The sequence below is a fragment of the Pseudopodoces humilis genome, chromosome 1, assembly GCF_049639895.1.
Source record: "Pseudopodoces humilis isolate 2021_Gansu_Grassland_sample_001 chromosome 1, ASM4963989v1, whole genome shotgun sequence".
Taxonomy (NCBI): domain Eukaryota; kingdom Metazoa; phylum Chordata; class Aves; order Passeriformes; family Paridae; genus Pseudopodoces; species Pseudopodoces humilis.
Window position 1 is genome coordinate 148,946,405 of NC_142200.1, and position 21,013 is coordinate 148,967,417.

Genomic DNA, 21,013 nt, shown 5'->3' on the forward strand with positions numbered 1-21,013 from the left:
GATCTCATCCCATAAAAATGTGAAAAAAACACAAAACCACCAAAATCAGGAGTGTTCAGGGTCAGCTTCAACCAGGGAAGATTTTCCAGGGTATAGAATATGTATAGTAACATATATATGTATATATGTCTATATATGTCTATATCTATATATCTATATATCTATATATCTATATATCTATATATCTATATATCTATATATCTATATATCTATAGATATAGATATAGATATTAATATATTTATAGTAACAGCTCCAGCTGTTAGTAGGAAACCTTTCTGGGTATTCTGCATTGGCTGTGATGTGGACCAGAGGTTTCACCTGGTTTTTTTCTGCTTTTCCATCTCTGCTCTCCTCCCATATCTCCTGCTCTCAACTCCTCAGAACATGGATTGAGGTGGATATGTCTGAATATTTCATAATGTGTGAAAAGAAAAGCCCTCTAATTGTCACACCTTTTCTGTCATGTTCTGGAGCTCAGCTCCTGTGATTGAAGAAAGGACCCAGGTGTGATTGTGTTTCCCAGTCTCTCAAGCTCCTGTGAAAATGTCAGTAATTAATTACTGCTTATTTGGTTTTATTGTGGCTAATGCACAGGTCCCTGCTGACTGTGAGTCTGGGCCTCTCCTTTATGGCACCTCTGAAAGAATTTTGTGGTTTTGTTGCTCCTTTGAAACATCAGGGATGGGGAATTGAGGTCCAAAGTTATTTTTCATCACCTGTTCACTGCATGTCCTTGAGAGGGGCACATTTGTGCTGCATCCAGATCATGAACATGATCCTAATTCAGAGCTGCATGTTCTCAGGATCTGAAAATATGTTATATATAAAATATAAATAACATGACTGTAACATAGGGTTAAATACAAAGGCTAAATCTCCCAGTGAAAGTCATTATTTGGTAATATATGCATTAATGGAGAAATTAAAACAATTTAATGAGACAAACACGATAAAACAGGTAATGTGTCTTCCTACTCTCAGTGGTGTCCAGGGCATCATTAAATGGCATTAAATTGTTATTTTTAAGCTTAGAGATGCCCAAGATGGAAATGCTGCATGTGGTTGAACACCAATGAATTACAAACATGCCAAATCCCTTCTGCTGCATCAGTGGGGGGAATTGTGTTGGTGGAACTGATCACTCCTCTGGCAGGGATTTATCTGCCCAGAGCTTGGTTATTCACTGTCAGGATGCCACTGTGTGCCATCAGAGATTTTGTTTCCTGAGAATTGCATTGAAATGCTTCACTCCAAGAACTGTTTGCAGATATTTAAACGCTGGTGATCAACCATGTGCCCGCTACTTCTGCTGGCCTATGCAGCCTGCTTTGCTGAAGGTGAAAGAATGAGGCAGAAATCAGAATTTCCAAGGAGCAGGAAGGGGCTGGGATTCACCAGTGCTGGATCTGCAGCCACTCGAGTCACCTTGGCATCCCATTTTTGTTATCCAGACAAACACTTACACTGCAAGTCTCCCTCTCCTTTTTTTTTTTGTCTCACCCTGATAACTTGAGCCATAAATATTGATCAAAATCAAGTGTCCAAAGCATTCACAGGCTGTGAGAGAGGTGCTTCCTGATGCTCCTCAGCAGCACAGCACTGAGGCAGCCCTAAATGCCGAGATAAGGGGACCATCAATAAGCAGACAATCCTAAAAGCAGGAACTCTGCTTTGCTAGGTCACCTAATAAAAGTGGCATTAGTAACATTCTCTGTGGAATAAACCCAGACTGAGGGATCAAGGTGGATAATAATGTCTGAGGGAAAAAATTTGGAATTCTCTATGTTGTGGAAAATTCTGTTATTTTAATATCTTCTGTCATCCTGGAGGAGTGGGTTAATATATCTCAACTTTTTTTTTCCTTATTGTTTTTTTGGTTTTGTTTTTGTCTGGTTTTGGTTTTCTTTTTGGGTTTTGTTTGTGTGTTTGTTTGGCTTTTTTGTTTGGGTTGGTTTGGTTTGGTTTGTTTGCTTAATTTATTTTTTCTTTCCCCCATGGAGGAGATTTCATCACCCTTTAAAACTCAAAGTAAAAATTTTCCTTGCCCCTAAACTGGATTACTTGAATGCCACCTCATGGGGCCTCTAGGAGAGCTGGAGAGAGACTTTTGACAAGGGCATGTAGTGATAGAACAAGGGGGAAGGGCTTCAAACTGACAGAGGGCAGGTTTAGATGAGATATTAGGAATAAATTCTTCCCTGTGAGGGTGGGGAGGCCCTGGCACAGGTTGCTCAGGGCAGATGTGGCTGCACCATCTTTTCCTCTCTGATCATTTCAGCTGAGCTCCACGCTGGTGCTCTGATACCCCCACTCAGTCTCCTCCCTTCTTTCCTTCAGAAATATGTTCAGAAATATGTTCTTTATTCTCCTCCTTGAGTTTTTACAGCAAAATAGTGATGAAGCCATCCAGAAACCAGAAGGAGAAAGAAAGGCTTGGTGAGAAAACAGCTCTAAGCACGGCCTTTTGTACAGTGGGGCTTTTTTCAGTTGTGGGGTGATTTGTTTTTCATCCTCCACTTCAGCACAATAACCAGCCCAATGTCTCTGAGCACTGAAAGAGAAGGAGGGAAATTGAGAATAAGTTTGAGCACTCCCAATTACCACTGCTGTAAGAGCTCTTTGCCTCCCTTCTCCAGTGGTCTCCCCATTCCCAGAGCCCCTTAGGGGAATATTGGAGTGAGAGCTGCAGCACGAGCTCACTGGAGCTGCCCGCAGGGAAGAGAGAAAGGGAAGAATGCATGTGCTAGCTGAGGGCAAATAGCTTTAATTTAATTAGCAGATTAATTAAAGCTTCCTCCCCTGGGCAGGGGATGTGTGTGTGTGTGCAGAAGTGTTTCTGCAGCCTCCCTGTAGCTGCTCATCATCACGTTCCTCTTCCAAGTGTGACTCAGATGGGGCTCCATTGAACTTGCTGGGAGCCTCTACAGAACAAATTTCCTGTCAGGGACCTTTTCTCTTCAGGGTTTTGTTTAAATCTAATGAAGTATAAATGGGCAAATAATAACAAGTAATGACAAGAGCTTGCTTTGCAAATGAACATGACATCCAGCGCAGGACAACTGCGGAGCTCCTGAAAGCTTCTCTGTTTCCTGGTGTCCCCACAGTGAGAGAGGCCTGAAGTTAACACAGATTCCCTCAGTGGAAGGCCCCAGGAGTTCTTTGCAGTGTGGAAAACCATTCAAGAATTTTTGGGAGCCTTGACTCTGCACACTTTGCACGGGTCCTGAGGAAAGCAGGGATGGCCAGCATTGTCCTGGGCTGGATTAAGAACAAAGGCAGTTGATACAAGGAAATGTTTATCCCCATCTACTGAGCACTTGATGGATCAACTACAGCATCATAGAATCACAGAATGGTTTGGGTTGGAGGGGACCTTAAAGGCCATCCAGTCCCAGCCCTGTCCTGGGCAGGGACACCTTCCAGTGTCCCAGGCTGCTCCAAGCCCCGTCCAACCTGGCCTTGGACACTTCCAGGGGTGCAGGGGCAGCCAGAGCTGCTCTGGGCACCCTGTGCCGGGACCTCCCCACCCTCACAGGAGAGAATTTCTCCCTAATATCTCATCTAAATCTACTACTTTTGGAATATTACATCCAGTTTTAGAGTCCTCAATAAATAAAATATCTCAGTCAACTGTAGCAAGTTCAAAGGAGGAACACTGAGATTGCCTGTGAGGAGAGGATGAGGAAATTTGGCTTTTTTTTTTGCCAAAGATGGAAGGAGAGGAAATTAGGGGGAAATCTTGTAGCAGCCTTGTGGTATTTATGAGGAGACCATCAGAAGGAAAGAGCCAGGGGTTTCACCATGATGTGTGGCATGAGGACAACAGAGTGTCGGTGTAACCTGGAACAAGGGAGGATCGTATTGGAGAGAATCTATTGGTGTCTAAAAATGTTCGCTCGCAGTGAGAGACTTCTCCTGGGTCAAACTGTTCAGGTATAAGCAATTTATTATAAGGGTGAAGAGAGGGAGAGACCTGTGTCTGCCACCAGCCTTGGCATCCACGTGGTCCCAGGGGGAGGGGAGAGAGTGAGGTGAAAGAGGGAGAAAAGACGTTAGAGAGCAGGGAAAAGTAGAGAGGGGTAGGAGTTAAGAGAGGAGAGCTGAGAGCTGAGAGTAGGGGAAAGCTAAGAGTTAAGAGAGCGAAGTTCTTGTTACAATACAATATATCTTTTTCTATAGTGAATATTCTAATTCCCAGTAACCAATCACTACAAGATACACCCACTAAAGAATTTACATACAGCCTCTGAGCATCCCCATGTTAACATACAGTGTTGCATTTTAAGCTCTACAAGCTTTACAAATTCTCCCCTTGCTTCTTGACCTTTGGACTCTCTATCAGCAGAAGGACATTGTTTTATCAGCAGGGATTCTCCTCTAGCTGGCTAGGCTATTGTTGTTTGGTTATATAGTCACTGGTACTCAGCTTCACGACTCAAAGCAGGCTTTCATTTCTACTTCGATTCTAGCCTTCATATTTTCAGAATCTTCTGCCAAACAATCACATTCATAAGGTTTCCCTGTTTCATCCTCCCCAACAAGAATCCTTTTTACTCTGAAAATAAGTTACCACCGGGGTAAGTTCTACAGAGGCTGTGCAGTCTTCATTCCCAGAGTTCTCCAAAACTCAGGTGGAAAAAGCCCTGGGAAGACTTAACCCGTTCCATTGCTGAGCCTGCTTCCAGTGGAAGGTTGAGCTGGATCCTTCTGGAGGTCTCTCCCAACCTGAATTATCCTGTGCTTCCATGGTTGTCCCTGGAAGACACATGTGAGAGCTGACATCATTCAGAGAAAGCCACCAGGGACGTCTGGGTGAAGGCAAAGTAGGAGACAACGAAGCTTTAAACATCAAAACTGTAGACCAGGAAAAGAAAGGTAAAGCTCTAGGTTATCTTTTTCATCCTGTTGATTTTAGGTTACAGACTGCTTTAAACAGGGGACATTCCTGTACTGCCAGTGCTGCTTGAAGAGTGAAAAAAGTGTGCTTTCCTGAAAATCCTCTGGAGAAAACAGGAGAGGAGGACGCCTCTCTGTTGCTGCTGCTGACAGAAAATATAGCTGCAAAAATGATGGTCCAGGACCTTCTCAAGGATCATCTGGAGCCCCCTGTTCACAGTTTATGTGGAAATTTCAGGGTTCAGAGTAACCAGTAGTTTTGTCAAGACAGCAGATTGATCTAACAGAGAAAATCTGGGAGCTGAAAAATGAATCATTGTCACCTACAGGTTTTCCCCTCTGGATCAGCAGTTCCTCAGATTATACGAACAGCAGGTCCCAGATTGCTCAGAAATTAAAGTGTTTCCATTTCAGCTCCCTCGTTTCAGGTGTTCAGCTGGATCTGAACATCTCATCCCAGATTTATGTCGATATAAATCCTCACTTCTCAGCCAGGCACGATGTGTTAAAAAAACAGAGATCCCACCCTCCAACTTCCACTCCAGTCATTCTTGTTAATTGATTCATCTGAACTGCTGTGCCAAATCTGAAATGCTTACCTGAGGCTGGAGTAGTGGGACCACAGAGGAAAAAAAAAATACTCATTATTTTTTCCTCCTTTATCAGTCACAAATTCCAGCAATTTACATGTGCATGACTTGCCTGTAACCCCCCATCCAGGAACTCTCCTGCTGTGACACAGACTTGGCCAAACCCTGGATCCACGCTGGGCTGTTCTCTTGCCAGCAGCTCTGCCATGTCACAACCTGTGTCAGGAGCTGGAAAGTGTCCTTGGAAGTGACTGTCAGTGATCTTTGCAAGCCCTGCACCCCTGATATCCTGCAGTGATATCCATACAATCCAATTTTGCTCCATGCTAAAAGCTCTCAAAGCGGTGAGAACATTCCCATAAAGTTTTGTAAGGGAGTAGACCCTGATCTGAACACCTAAATTTCCTTTCTTTTGAACAATTTAAAAAATAAACTGGAATTGCAATGCTGGTTATCAGATTTTCAGGCTGACTTTGGCTTCTGTGAAATGAAGGAAAAGTCCAAAATGTGCTGTTGGGAGTTGTACTTCAGAATTGAATCTATGGAGAAGAAATTCTCAGGAATTGCTGGAGAAAGTAATTTCTATGAAATAAAAAATCAGCAATCAGAAGGGCTATTAAACCCTTAGTTTAATCTCAAGCACATTTTGTCTAGCAGGATTTTTAATCACTTTTCCAGTGAGTGGTTCATCCTGCCAGTAGAAGGCTTTGGGAAGCACCACCTGCTATTAGAGATAAAGGGATATTTTGGTTTAATCCAAGATGACATTTCCCATGGAAGTCCTCAGCTCTCCTGGGAATGCTTTACAATGCTCAAAGAGGGGATTTACAACTGATTTCCAAGATAAGGGAGCTTGCAAAAAGTTATAGAGAGGTTATTTACAAAAGCATGTGGTGACAGGACAAAGGGAGATGGTTTCAAAGTGGAAGAGAGGAGGTTTAGATGGGATATTGGGAAGGAATTGTTCCCTGTGAGGATGATGAGGCCCTGGCACGGGGTGCTCAGAGCAGCTGTGGCTGCCCCTGGATCCCTGGAAGTGTCCCAGGCCAGGCTGGATAGGTCTTGGAGCAGCCTGAGACAGTGAAAGACATCTCTGCCCATAGCAGGAAAATTGGGAAAATATCTCTAAGGTCCCTCCCAACCCAAGCCATCCCACAATTCTATGATACTACAAAAGCCAGTTCAGACAAACTCAAAAATAGTTTTACCCTGTGTTGTGTAAGGATCTTTTGTCCAGCATTCACTTCAGAAGGCGTCCACTGAGGGAAGGGGATTTGTGCTGCTGCTATTTTCTAATCTGCAGTGGGATGTGCATCTCTCCAGGAGCCAGGAGTGTTAGTGTACCCAAATCTTACATTTACACCAGCCGCTTTGAAAGGGATCGATGCCTTTTCCTGGCAGCGTGTTCTGCTGGTGGGTATTTTTTTTTTTTCCCCTGTACAATTTGTTTAAAGTGTGGTGTCCAAGCTCTGCTGCAGATTGTACCATTGTGGCTGGGTTTGAATGAGTTCCCAATGGCTTTACCCTTTCACTCAGTGTGAAGTGTTTTGAAATCACAGCGGTTTGGATGCCATTTACTCAGGAAGGCAAAAAACGCAATCAAGTGACAAACCTCAGACCTTCCTGGGGACAACAACTTCTTGGATTGCCAAACCAGTCTTGTGGGGCCCAGCAGTGATGCAAATCAGTTCTGGGGGAAAAAAAAAAATCAATCCAGATAATCAGAGCTCCTTCCCAAAGCCCTTTATTTTTAACACAGCATTTTGCCCGTCTTGGCCCTGGTGTGACCAGTTGAATCATTGCTTGGTGAGAACAGGGACTGAACGGTGTCGTTTCCATGACAAAGTGAGCCTCTTTTGGCAATGCTCACACAACAATTTATCATTTTTGAAGCTAACTTTTCAATACTGGAAGTCATAATAAAATTAGTAAAACGTGTGTAATTCAGCTTGAAGTGAGTGAGCTCATCTACCTTGTGGATTAAACGCCTTTCTTGCATTTTTTAGAAAAAACACTTAAGCAAAAGTTGAATCACACTCTAATTCATCTTTGTGTTGATGTAAAACCATGGCCATGAAGGATTTAATGAAGAGTTGCTGTCACTGTTGTTGATTCTTATCTGTCCTTCTTTGCCCTCTCATTGTCACAGTGCCTGATATGGCATATCCTGAATGAAGTAGAAATGTTCCCATTCACTTAAAAAAAACCCCAAAGAAAATAAATCAGGGCTTTACAGACTTAACACAAAAATGCAAAAGAGAAAAGAACAGCCAATGGTACAGAATTGCCATATTTGAGCTGGTGTTTATAGAAATTCCAAGTGAATTCCCATCTCACCATCACGTTATTACTAGGACATCAAAGCAGATTTTCTGATCCTGCAGGGTCTCAGGAATGCTGGGGACATCTCACTTCTGCAGATCCACTGAGTAAACCCATGTAGGGAAATCAAGTTTTATAGCAGTTGTGAATATTCTTACTGAGAACAAAATGAGCAAAATGGTGTTTTTTGAATAACTGAATGCAGTCAAAGGCAGTTCAGATTTTCTGGCTGGACTGTTCTGCACAGTTGGTGTGCATATATAATTATATAGACCAAATTTATATAAATATATATGAAAAATATAATTAAACATACCAAATTTATTGTAAATACGTAAGTTGTAACATAACATGATTGTTGTTAATTTTACCATAATTTCAAGGAAACTGCAAAGAGTTAAGCACTCAGTTCACGTACCAGTTTATATTTGTGGTGGCCACCTTAATAAAAGACACGTAAAGAAAATGAAAGCTCTGAATTTGTTGTACCTTTTTAGTGTCCTGCCAGCTTCTTGTGTTCTCTCAGAACCAAACAAATATTGACTGCCTTTGTATCTAAATGGATATAAACATTTTCTAAACTGATGTGAGTCAGAATCCTTCACTTCACTGAGAGTAATAAATTTTTCAAAGACCTGTGAATTTCATGCACTATCGACTTGGATTCTTGATTTTTTTTCTAATATGTGTCAAAACACTCTTTAACTGCACATATCCCTGATCTCTTCTGGGAAACTGAAACCAGACTGTCTCTGCTAAGCACAGGAAATTGCAAATGTCCTCGAGGCAAAAGAAATGGGATGAGGAGGCCTGGAGTTCAAGCTTACACTGCCACTGAAATCAGGAATTGAAGCCTGACTTGGCAGATTAAAGGCTTTACCAGTCCATGGTGGCCTGAGAAACAGCAAAGCCCTGGATCCTCTCAGGAAAATGTGACAGCATCAAAGTGTCTCTGCAACCAGCAGACAAACCTTTTGTTATTATCAATTCAAGCCTTTTCTATTTTCCCAGATATGGAATTGCTTGTTAGCAGGGACAGGCAGCTCCTGTTCTGTCCTTGACACCAAGGCTGATGCTTCCTCCTTTGCTTTGCTTTCTGTTTCGGTTTCCAGGTTCCCCAAAATGATATTTTTTAAGATCTGTTGATGAGGTGCTACGAAAGACGGTGATGGGAAGTCACATCAGAATATTGTGGCAACAGTGAAAGCTTGAGGAAAGCTGCAGGGACAGGTGAAGCACGTGGCCCTGTCCACACCTGAGCCTCCTAAGCCAGATTTACTGGGATGCATCTGACTAAATTTAATCAGACTAGATGTGCCACTCTGCGAGGAGAACAGAAAAGTCTGACCTTTTAACTTTGGTCTTTCTTTACAATCAATCAAGTTCTGGCTTTGATACACCTCCAGCAAAGAAGATACCAAAGAAATAAGGAAAAATCACACTTTTTTGTCTTTTCATTGTAGATTGAATCTGAATTTTCATATCAAATGTCTCTGAGGACAGGAGCATTGTGGGTTTCTTAATATTCTGGAATGCAATCATAGAATGGTTGGGGTTGGAAGGGACCTTAAAGATCATCCAGTGCCACCCCTGCCATGGCAGGGACAACTTCCATTGTCCCAGGCTGCTCCAAGTCTTATCCAACCTGGCCTTGGACACTTCCAGGGCTCCAGGGGCAGCCTGGAATAATCTGTTCTAGTGTCTCACTCAGCTCCATTATTGGATGGCCTTTGGATAAATATATGAATACATGTGTGGCATTTAACATCCACAATTTCAAGCTGAATATTTCTGCAAGTTAACAGTGTGTGAAGAAATATTTCCTTTTGTTTAGTTACATCCTGCTTGCATAGACAACACATTATTATTATTATTATTTCTATTATTAATAATAATAAGGACAATATTTTTACTAAATGACAACTTTTCTAATCTGTACCTAGTGAACTGTATAGAAACTGCCACATTTGTGTATTGAGACAATCCCTGGACTCTCCTCTCACACCTGGGCAGCTGTGGAGGGTGAACCTGGCCTAACAGCAGAACTCTGTTTTTCTTTCTATTTCCCTTTTATCTTCTTAAAATATATTCTAAAAACTTGAATGCCAGCCAATGCAATTTTCTCTATCTTTGGGGATGCTTAGGGGATGATGTAGCTAAAGCCCTTATGTTCTTGGGAGATCCTGGAGATCTGTGACAATTTATCTTTTCCAGGCACTTGGGAGCCCTTAAAACAGAACTGTGTTTGTTTTGAAGACAAACAAATCTAATATGGTTGTGCCTGGTGTGTCCTCTGGGGGAAAATAGCTGAAATTTATTACTGGGATCTTGGAGATGATGAAACTGTGCAGCATTATGAGTTCCTACAAATGGTGAGGAAAGCTTTCCAGGAGAGTTCATCAGGAAACCCTCTCTGTCCTTGAAATAGCAGTGGTAGCTTTTAACATCTACAAAAAAAAAAGTGTGCAGATGGTTCAGAGCATCATCACACAAACAAAAGCACAACACAAGCACCATCCAACTGGATCTTTACAGACTCACTGAGTGGTGTGGGTCAGAAAGGATTTTACAGATAAATCTCATTCCACCTCCTCCATGGGCAGGGACACCTTCCACTATCCCAGGTTGCTCCATCCAGCCTGGTCTGGGACATTTCCAGGGATCCAGGAACAGCCACAGCCTCTCTGGGCACCCTGTGCCAGGGCCTGCCCACCCTCACAGGGAAGAATTTCTTCCTAATTCTTGATCTGAATCTCCCCTCTTTCATTTCCAAACCATTCCTCCTTGTCCTGTCGCTTTCTGCCGGTGTAGAAGTTTCTCTCCCTCTTTTTTGTAAGTCACTTTAGCTGCTGAAAGGATTTCACCTGCCTGGGGATTTGCTCTCAGGTTTTGTTGACTGGTGCATCCCTGATCCAAACTGTTCATTCCCCGGGATGTGAGGGAGGAAAAGCTGAATTGTGCACGTGGGGTTCCAAAATAACCCAGAGCAAATTAAATTTGGGTATTTCTTTTACTTAGCAGATAAGGGAAAACAGGTCACACACCATTTCCTCTGTGGTTTTCCATTGTCAAGGGTGATGGAAATGGGATGGGAAAATAAAATAACAAAATTGCTGCAGTGCACCACCTTCAGCCAGGGCACTGATTCCATGGTGTTTTCCACTGGGTGGGGTTTGGACCTCAGCTATGCCCCTGTGAAGTGATCTCATCAAATCTGAGGTTTTATTTTCCTTCTATTGATGTTCCCTGGCCACTCTCTGCTGTCCTGTATTGGTTTCCAGAAATGGGTCACATCCTTATTTTGTTGTTGCTTTGGCATTGCCTGAATTCTGTTGGCTGCAATGTTAATAAACTAAATTTTTTGTTCCCTTCTTTTTCCCCCCTTTACTTTTTTTCTTGTAGTGGGCTCTACTAGAGAGTCAAAGATAAAAAACAGAAAAAAAAAGAAAGAAAATATTTGGATCAAGTCAGCCTGGCTTATTTGACATTGTATTATTTTTGGCAAAAGAATTTACCTTGTATTCTCTGGAAATAAATAAAAGTAACACTGAGGAAAGAACAGGGTGACAGAATAAGAGAAACTGATTTTAATTTGGTTTAGATTACAGAGAGATTTTAATGAATTATGCAAAGACTCATACGAAACTGGTGGAAGATCAAACCACACCTAAATTTATTCATAATTCTTCTTTAAATTATTTCTGTATTTCAAGATACCCTTGTTCAGATTTATGTGAAGAAGGAATTGAATAAAATAAAACAAACATGTTAGAAAACACATTTTGACAGGGAGAACAATATAAAACTCTCAAATAATTTATGAGAATTTCAATTACTTAATTTCACCTTAGACCTGCTAGAAGAAAAAAGAGGAGTAAAAGTAAAGGAGAAAAAAAGGACAGAAAATGAAGCTTGTTTCAGTTTTTCCTCAACTTCAAATGATATTTTTCTTCTTTTTTTTTTCTTTCTTCCTTGTAATGGGATCTTAAAACTTACTGGCACTTCCTGATCACCTCACAATTTTATTTCTGTAACTGTTTTGGTTTTTTTTCCTCCCATATTTCAGGTTGCAGCAACTCATTCCAACTGCATCATTAAAAAGGAGCAAGAGACTTGTCTGGAGAAGATCCGGAGGGCGACGGCCCTGAACCCTCTCAATGACTCCTCTCCAGGTGAGTTCCAGATCCTGCACGTCCAGCTGACAATTTAAAGTGTTTTTCACCATTTCCTGTTGGTGCCTGGAGGGGTTTTCAGCACTGTCAAAGCCAACATTTCATGGTAAGAGGAGCATCACTGCTGCTGAATCAGCTTGGGGAAATCAGGACACAAATTCAATCTGTGGGGGTGCATGAGAACCATTCCTGGTTATTATCAGAGGTCAGGAATTTGTTTCTTTATGTTAGGTAATGGAGTTACAATATGTCTGCAAATTTATATTAAAAAAATAAAATAAAAAGAAAGGATGCCTGGATGATTTTTGCCTGGATGACAGCAGCTTTGGGGACAGGATGTGACACAAAGTGCTGCTCTGGAGCAGCTTGTTTTCCTTCCTCATCTCAGTAATAATTTGTGTATCTCTCACATGATCTGAAGCCCTTTACAGGGATTAACGTTGTGGTATCTGTAATCTTGATGAAGGATACTTGTGCTGTTGCTGAGATAAGAAACTGAGGCAGTGAGCAAAGAAATTTATAGTTTAATATCCTGTCTTATTTCCTCCTGACTGCAGCAGGAGCTGCCTGTGGCCAGCACCAAGGAGAGAAGGACAAAGAATGACAAAGAAACTAATTGGAAATCAGGGTCCATTTACTGAGTCCTGTCCAAACTGCTTCTGCTGTGACTGGAATTGATAAAACAGCAGAGAAAAGCTGATAAAACACGTGGTGTGTGATAAAAGAGGGGAGGTTTGTCTCCCCTTTTTCTTGCAGCACATTCTAGTGCAGAAGCAGAGGGCAGAACACAGGTGTCTGTGGTACCAGGGTCCTCTAAAGCAACACTTCCTTGCATTTGAGCTGCTAGGAGTATATTTCCATCAGAGAGGAGGGTTTCCATCAGGGTCCTGCTATTCATCTCATGCATAAATTCATTTCTGTTCTGCTGCCCAGCTCTGGGCAGAGGAACTGTGGGGTGTGGTGGAAGTGAGGAGAGCTCAGTGTACTTTGGGCAGTTCATCTCACCCCCAGGGATGTGCTTTTGAGACCCTCTTTGTGCTTTACAGAAGAGCTTCCCAATTTTTCCCTGCTCCAGAAGTGGCATGAGCAAGGAAAAAGGGAAAAAAACCTTTTTCCTGCCTCCTACCCCCAGAATGGTGCCAGGAGCTGATCATGAGACCTATTTCTTAGGCTTATGCAATGGCGATTGTTTGGGTTCAGGAATTCATAGAACTCCCCAGGTGAGAAGAGACCATTTCCCAGCCAGCTTTTATTTCTTTATCACCCAAATCCAGACCAACCCTGACATCTGGGGACTGTTCCCACCGAGCTCCTCCCCGTGCCTGTTCCAAGTGGGAAGGACAGAGCTCAGAGCTCAGAGTTGGAGGAATCCCAGAGCCTCTGGAAGGGCTTTTGCACCTCAGTGTGATGGATTTGTATCACCCACTCGGGCAGGAAGGGGCTGGATCCTTTCAGGCTCTCACTCAGAGCAGAGCCCAGCTGCTCCCTGTTCTGTTCCCCCAGTGTTTGCAGGCTGAATCACTGGGAAGATTTTCCCAGGCTCATTGAGCATCTTTTAGTTGTTCCCCACATCCTGTGGCAATGAGTTCCACTGCTGATGTGGCTTAGAGTAAAAAAAAACATATCCTCTCCAAGAGATTAATTTTCCAGTGAAGGATTCTGGTGTACTTCTTGTTTGCAAACCTTTTCATTCCATGGATCCTGCTTGCTGGCCTTTTTATCTGCATTTTAATTTATTTATTCATTTATTCATTTATTTTAATTTTTTGTAGACTTGTTTTAAATTTATTTAATTTCACCTCTGGGAGTCCTGACCTCAAGACTCACCTTTCATTATTTCATTATACTTCTTTCAAGGCAGATCCCTCCACCCTCAATCCCAGCAAAGCTTTATCTCCTTAAAGGATGGGATATCAAGAAAATTCTACCACCTCCTTACTGGCTGAATTTTTGGGAGATGTTTCACCACAAAACTCCCTGAAGGTGCAGTAACTCTCCAGAAATTAAGCAGTCATAAGTGCAGGGTGTCGATTCCTCCTGAATTTCTCCTGCTGCACACAAACTATTTTTTATTTGGGAAAAATGAAAATTGTCCTGTGTAATTTTTTATATTCAGGACTGAGACTTGCTAGTGATGGCAACCATGTTATAATATGATATAATTTGGTTATATTGATTTGGTTATATTTGCTTATAATGATATATTTGATTATATTTGGTTATAATGATAACCACCAGTTAGTGGGTAAATGCTATCAGCTTGTTTCTTTCAAAGAAAAATTTAGGAAATAACCCTCTTGCTTGTCAGAAACAACTGAAAGAAGGAAGAAATCCCTTCTGACTGGTGAATAAAATTCCATTTATTCACAGGAGAAGGACACAATTACCTCTTTGACTATTTCTGCATGAAAATTCTCATAGAAAAATTCAATATCTAAATTTTTTTGAGAATTGATTTCTCCTCAGTGGGGCTGCAAGTTCTGAAATGGGATCATGAGCCTTTCAGAAATCTGTAGGGGCTTGTGAACATGGTCAAGTTACTGTGACTTAAAAGAAAAATCCACCTTTTATGGCAGGTGGCACAAAGAGGGTGATGTACAGAACTTGGGTCTGGGACATGAACAGTCTCTGTATTCTGTATTTCTGCAGTATCTAGAACAATATGATGAAATATTAGGGTTCATGAGTCCTCCAGGGCGCCCACATGGTGAAAAATGTGATAATGATAAAGTGTTTGTACTTGTTTTCTGCACTGGTGATTCCCTGCATGGGAAGCCCTGTCCTTGGCTGGAGAGAGAACAAGAACAACTTACGGGGTCCTACATTGTGCAAGAATTCAGCTCTGCTGCCTTTGCTTTACCCCCTTGCTGTGTTCAGGGAACACAAACATCGACCAAATGGAGTTTCTGATGTCTCCTCCCTTCTCCCCCACTCTGCCTCTCATGCCCACATGTTCTGCTCATTACTTCTTTACTCTTCACAGCACTGTTTCCTCTCCTGCTGCTGCTGGGCCATGCCTTTAATGCTTCAGAGGCAATGATTGCCCTGAGATTCTCTGTTTGGTTTTTCCCTTTTTTTTTTTAATTAATTTTATGAAGGATTCTTCCTCTTAAATGCTTTAAATTCTTTAAGAAACTTTATATGAGAAGAAATAGGGGGCATGTGCTGACCCTATGTGTCCATTCCCGTCCAGTCATCACTTACAGCTTGAATGGAAAAGAGAATTTGAAGGAAATGAAATCTCAGCAGGACCCAGAGTCTGACTCCCTTGCTCTGGAGAAGGAATTAAACTGATAAAGGGGAGTAATGAAAGCCAAAGGCAGACAAGAGAGGAAGGAGAGCAGTGATTACTTCATACTCAACTTCCCCAGGCAGTGGTGCCAGGCTATTTCTAAGATCAGTGTTTCCAATCTCCTTTGTTTGAGTTTTTACCCCTGTCCTGCTGTGGAGCAGTTTGTGCTGGACCCTCTTCTAGCTCTCACCAGCCCTGGAGGTATCTTCTGCCAGATCAGAATTGATAAATCTCACTGCTGATCCACATGCACCCTCTTTTATTATTATTTCTCCCATCCATGTTCTTCTGACCTGTTCCCAAGCCTGGGGCTAGGAAAGACTGACACAGGAGTTACTGAGATATTAATGACAGTTTCCTGGGTTATGTGCATTTAGCAGGGGATTTGTCTAATTAAATGTTGATACCTGCAATTGCATCTGCACTACAAATGAGAAGTCACCTTCCCCAGTTTGTAGCTCTGGATGTCTACCAAGTAGAGCCTGAGACATAATTTATTTCATCCTCAATATGGATTAGATGATGTCTCTTTTTCCTCTCTGGACTCATGGAATAAAGGGTCACCATATCAGCTCTAAAATATCACATTAACATGTCTACATTTGATCAGACAAATCCCACTAGCTTCTGTCTTTGTTATATTGACTAGGTCATACTGGAGGTCTGGATTACCCCAAAAATCTGAATTCTGATGGAAAGAGCCCTGCTGATGCTGTAGATTGGCATGAAATACTTTTCCCAGCCTGTTCCCTCTCTTGCTTTCCACTGTTGGAAGCAGATATTCCAGACTTGTCCCTTGAACGTGGCTTTCTCTCAAATGGTGGGAGAGCTCCTCGAGTGATTTGCAGATTTGTGTCTACAATTTTGTGTTCAAAGTGCTCAAAATGCACTGACCTGGAATGAGCCAAGGTGTGAACTCAGCACGAGAATTTGGATAGAAGAAGAAGTGATGAGGCCTCCTTGGTGATTACGTGGCTCATGACTCACTGTCAAATCAATCTTTAACTTGCAGCCCTTCCTTTCCAGTCCCACTCCTCCTGCCCTTCCTCTGAAAAATGCTGGGAGGAAGCAACATTCCCAGGCATGTCAAGGAAATGAAAGGAAATAAGGATTTGAAGAGATGTGATGATTCCTGCAAGGAATCCCATTGAATCCTTGTAAAAAGTTACCCCCTAAATCAACAGGAGAGAAACTGGTCAGGGCACCACGGGGGTAGGAGATGGGAATTAGGAGGCAGCGTGGTGATGCAAGGAGAGATTTTGAATTATGTTTCCATCACACGAAGATGATGGAGGGTTTTTTTTTTTTTTTCAGTTTCACATTTTTTATTGAGTGTCTCATCAGCCTCTTGTTCTCTCAGAGCCTTTGAATTATCTGCTGTTATTTCCACTGGCACCACTGGGAAGACATTACTTCACTGTGTCTCACTGAGGCAGCTGTGCCCAAGAACAAGAGGACTAGGATTGAATCCAAGCTAATGAATTCCTAGAGTTGGAAGGGCACAGAGAAGAAAACGTCTCTACACCTGAAAGTTTCCTCCATGGCTCCTTTTAAAGCAGAACACAGACCTAGATAGCTTTGATCTCTATGGATACATCTCTCCTTGGTCAAAGATGATTTTTTGTGGCACTGATGGATTTATCCACTTGACACTGCATAAAGTGTCTTCTACTAAATTAATGTTAGAGCTGGTAGGAGCAAGGAGGAATTTCAAGGGAGAAGCCAGGGACGTGTGATGACAGACACGAGGTCTGTGTTTATTTCTGTCATCCATTCTGTAGAGTCTTTGTCCAAACAAATCTCCTGTGCACCCTTTGGGACCCAAGCTGTGATCAAACTTTGCTTTTTCTCAGGCAAATGCAAGGAAAAGTGCTTCACTTATCTCTGTGTCCAAGCATTGGTTCATTCTTCAGCTCTTTGCTGAATTTCTCTGACATTGCCATCATGATTTTAGATGTTTTTTGGGAAAGGGGGAAGGGTTTTAAGTGAAAGAGGGTAGATTTAGGTTAAATATTGGGAAGAAATTCTTCCCTGTGAGGGTGGTGAGGCTCTGGCACAGGCTGCCCAGAGAAGCTTCCCCATCCTTGAAACTGTCCAAGGCCAGTTTGGATAGGGATTTGAGCAGCTTGGGATAGTGGAAGGTGTCCCCATGACAGGGGTGGGAACTGGATGAACTTTAAGGTCCCTTCCCACCCAAACCATTCTAGGATTCTATAAGTCCATTCACCTGATAGAGTGGATAATTCATGTCACCTCAAAATGGATTTATAAAGTAGAGAGATCTTTATCAGTGCTAGATATTGAAACTATTTATAGTCAAGAGGTCAGAATCAGAACTTGGAACTCACTGACACTTAACAAATACAGAACTTACACTTGTCCTATTTCTGCATCCACCTACTGCTGAAAAGGTTGTCTGATGAATGCCAATTTTTCTGCATTGCCTATTAACACAATCATTGTGGAGGTCTGAAGCTGGGTTTTATTAATTCTGTTGGTTATAATGACCAAAATCTTCATTTTCCAGGCATAAACCAAGCTTCTGGCTCCATTAAACATCTTTTCCTCAAATGGAGCAGCTGAAGCTAAAAAGGTTGATGCTGAGCTACTGTGAATTCAGTCACATCAGTGAGGCTGAAAGCCTGGGAGTGCATTGCCATTGGAAAAGTTCAGGACCAGCTTTGGCAGGGGAAGGAAAGAGTGTTGTGTCACAGCCAAGCTGCTCTGGAATAATTTAAGGAGAGGTTTTTTGCTAGACACAGCTGCAGACAGGACAAACCTCAAATGGATGAACCACCACATTTCTTGGAAAAGCCTCCAGGATGTTTCTTTCTCATTCCTCCTTAATAAACAGCCAAGCTATATTTACCTAGATGCTCTGCCTGGGGAGGCAAACAGAACAACGATAATTTTTCTTTTCTGAAGAATTCCTGGAAAGAGGGATTCAAATACCATCCACATTGCACCCTAGACATAATATCGATGGCAGATGAGTAGGGATGTTCTTTGGCATTATAACTCTCATGGTGCTGGGAGCAGAAAGAGTTTGTGTGATCCAACAGCTTTTTCTTCCAGGCCCAGCTGGATTGCCACTAGACTGGGAAGCTCTGGGCCATTCTCCACCAGGGATCACAGTGTGTGTTTCATCTTCAAGGGAATCATTCCTCAAGGCAGTTCCCTCTTGTCTCCAGAGCTGTGTGCTATCCATGGGATAGTGCTGAGCCCTGGCAAAAGGGTGGAGTGTGCACAGGTGTGCCCTGCCTCACCTGGGCACAGCCCTGCCGTGGATGTTCCACAACACGGTGTGGATGCTTCAGTCCCTGTCGTGAGAATCTTAACCTCAAACCTTGTGAGTTCTTTTTCACCACTTTGTCTCCAGGGATGGAATTTTTCTCTCTGCATTTTAGTGAATAACCCCTCAATTCTCTGACCTAAACGAAGTCTGAACCCTGTAGAGGCATGGGTCCTTCCTTGGAGCTATTCCTTTCTAGCTCTGGGTTCAGAGCTTTATTATTTATTATTTACTATTTATTATTTATTCTTTATTATTTTTATTTATTTATTTATTTATTTTATTATTTTATTATTATTATTATTATCTATTTGGGGATAAATTGTTCTCTGTAAAGGTCTTTTTCTCTCTCCTGACCCAAGAGGGAGGCCAGAGGACGAGTTTAGCCCTATGGACTCTCTAACCTGGTTAAAGCTCAGGCAAGGTGATCATCAGCCTGGGGATGGTCAGGGAAGATGACTCAGAGAAAAAAGATGCAAAGCTTGCTGTAATGGGGCAGAAATTTCTGTTATCTCCTCGGGCAGCAGGAACACACTTTGGTGGTTTAAACAAGGACTGCCACCTTTGCAAGCCCTGCTGATAAATCTGAGTTTAGTCATCATCTCAGCGTTTGCTGGACTTCCATTCAGAAAAAAATAAAAAGGGAAAGGAAAGTACTGGAATTTAATATCTACATCTCTGGAAACACCATTAGCTGTGAAACATGTGTATGAGCTACTGTTCCCATCCCATAGTGTATTCATTGTGATAATTCCCACCCGGTTCTTTCAAAGCCATTACTTTTGTCATCTCCAGAATTGCCAGGAAGTCCTTCTGTAATAGGCAAGGAACATAAGTTAAAAGAAAATGAAAGGTGAATTTGAATTTGTCCTGGCAGCTGGGTAAGATAATGACTTGGATAAGATGAGTTTCTGGGAATCAGATTGAATAAAAGTATTTCTCTGCGAGCAGTTTAGTCATTGAAAAATGTTCAGGTTACATTTTAAAATAATTAAGGCTGAAAAATAGCAACCATTAACAAATTTGGAAAATGAAAATATATGGCCATTTCATATTGTTCTGTTCAACAGAACATTGTTTCAGAGGTACTTGTACTTAAATTGAATCAGGGATAAAAAGTAAAGAAATGATAGAATTCAAGATAAAAAGCTAAAAATGAAATTTCCTCTCTTTCCGACTCTGTTTTCATGTCAGACAAAATAGAGGAAAAACTCTCACTTAATTAAACAGAACTGGATTTTTTTAAACAAAATTTAGAAGTAAAACACACATTATTTGCACAGTTCTACCTGTGAGTTCCTTGTTTCTGTGATGACATCCAGTTCATTAAATCCTCTCCTTTCTTTGGTCCAGACTTAATTATTATCAAGAAGAACACTCTGACCATCCAGTTCATGGTGTAGATGATGGAGAGCAAAGTCAGCAGTTTTTTTCCCAGTTTATGCAGAGATTATTAAAGTGTAAGGGTTTTCCCCATCTATTGTTTGCTTTTAGTGGGGTTTTTTGTGTATGTTTCATTGATTTTTGCTTGGTTGGTTGGTTGGTTTGGGGTTTTTAATGAACATTTTCAAATACACAGTGTACTAGATACAGCCTGACACTTTGTAAAGTGTCCCTGACCATGGTGGGGTGGAATGAAGTGATCTTTACTGTCCCTTCCAATCCAAACCATTCCATAATTCCTTGATTTTAGGTGCCTTTGCAACTGATTTTACTACTGGGACATTGGTACTCTTCTAATTCACATTGTCCCAAGTCATTGTGAGCAGCACATGTGATTGCAATCATGTTCTACCAGGCCACTGAAGTTAAAAAAATGAATGATGAGCAGCAGTAAAACTTACCCAGTTAATGAGGGGTGGTTTCATCTGTCAGTATCTGCAGAGCCATGAGCAGCTGGAAGCTGTGACAACATGCACTCATCAAATTTTTAATGTATGTGGTACCATGGCCAAATATACAAATCCCCAAAAATCTGTAAAGAAGTCATCTGAATTCTAATTGAGTGATAATTGATAAGTGATCTGTGATGGTTAACTCCTTCTAAACCACTGCTCTATCCCAGCAGGCAGCTGCTGCACTCTTCTGTGTTGCTGGAAAAAGAGTGTTTCCTTGCATGGAGATCGTGTTTCCATAATGGTCCTGCAAATGTCTTGTGCTTCTGTAAAAATGAGTGAGTCAGGTGTCAGACAAGTGGATCTTCTTTTCAAAGGGAATTGTGTGAAAATCTCTTTGGTTCTTATTCCCATGGCTTCTTCTGTGGCTGGCTGCTGGATTTTCTGGCAAAGCAATGCGTTTTTGCTGCTTCAGACTGAGTGTGTCCCTGAGAAAACACAGCAGTGAGAGACAGAGCTCGATCCTTGCTGGAGGCAGTGGCACAATTGCCTGGTTTCTGGGATCTTTATTTCCAGGGATGACATGGAGTCAGACAGCACTGATGGCCTTTGG

General features: G+C 41.9%; 1 protein-coding gene across 6 annotated transcripts in view; it reads left to right on the forward strand.

Annotated features, from left to right (window-relative positions):
* The window catches only part of ADCYAP1R1 (ADCYAP receptor type I), a 138,053-nt gene that overhangs the window by 46,210 nt on the left and 70,830 nt on the right, over nt 1–21,013 (forward strand). For all 6 annotated transcript variants that reach the window (XM_088054310.1, XM_088054313.1, XM_088054318.1 and 3 more), the window contains exon 4: nt 11,876–11,981. In XM_088054310.1, coding sequence (XP_087910436.1) covers nt 11,876–11,981 — 106 coding nt within the window. The remainder of the gene's footprint in view (nt 1–11,875; nt 11,982–21,013) is intronic.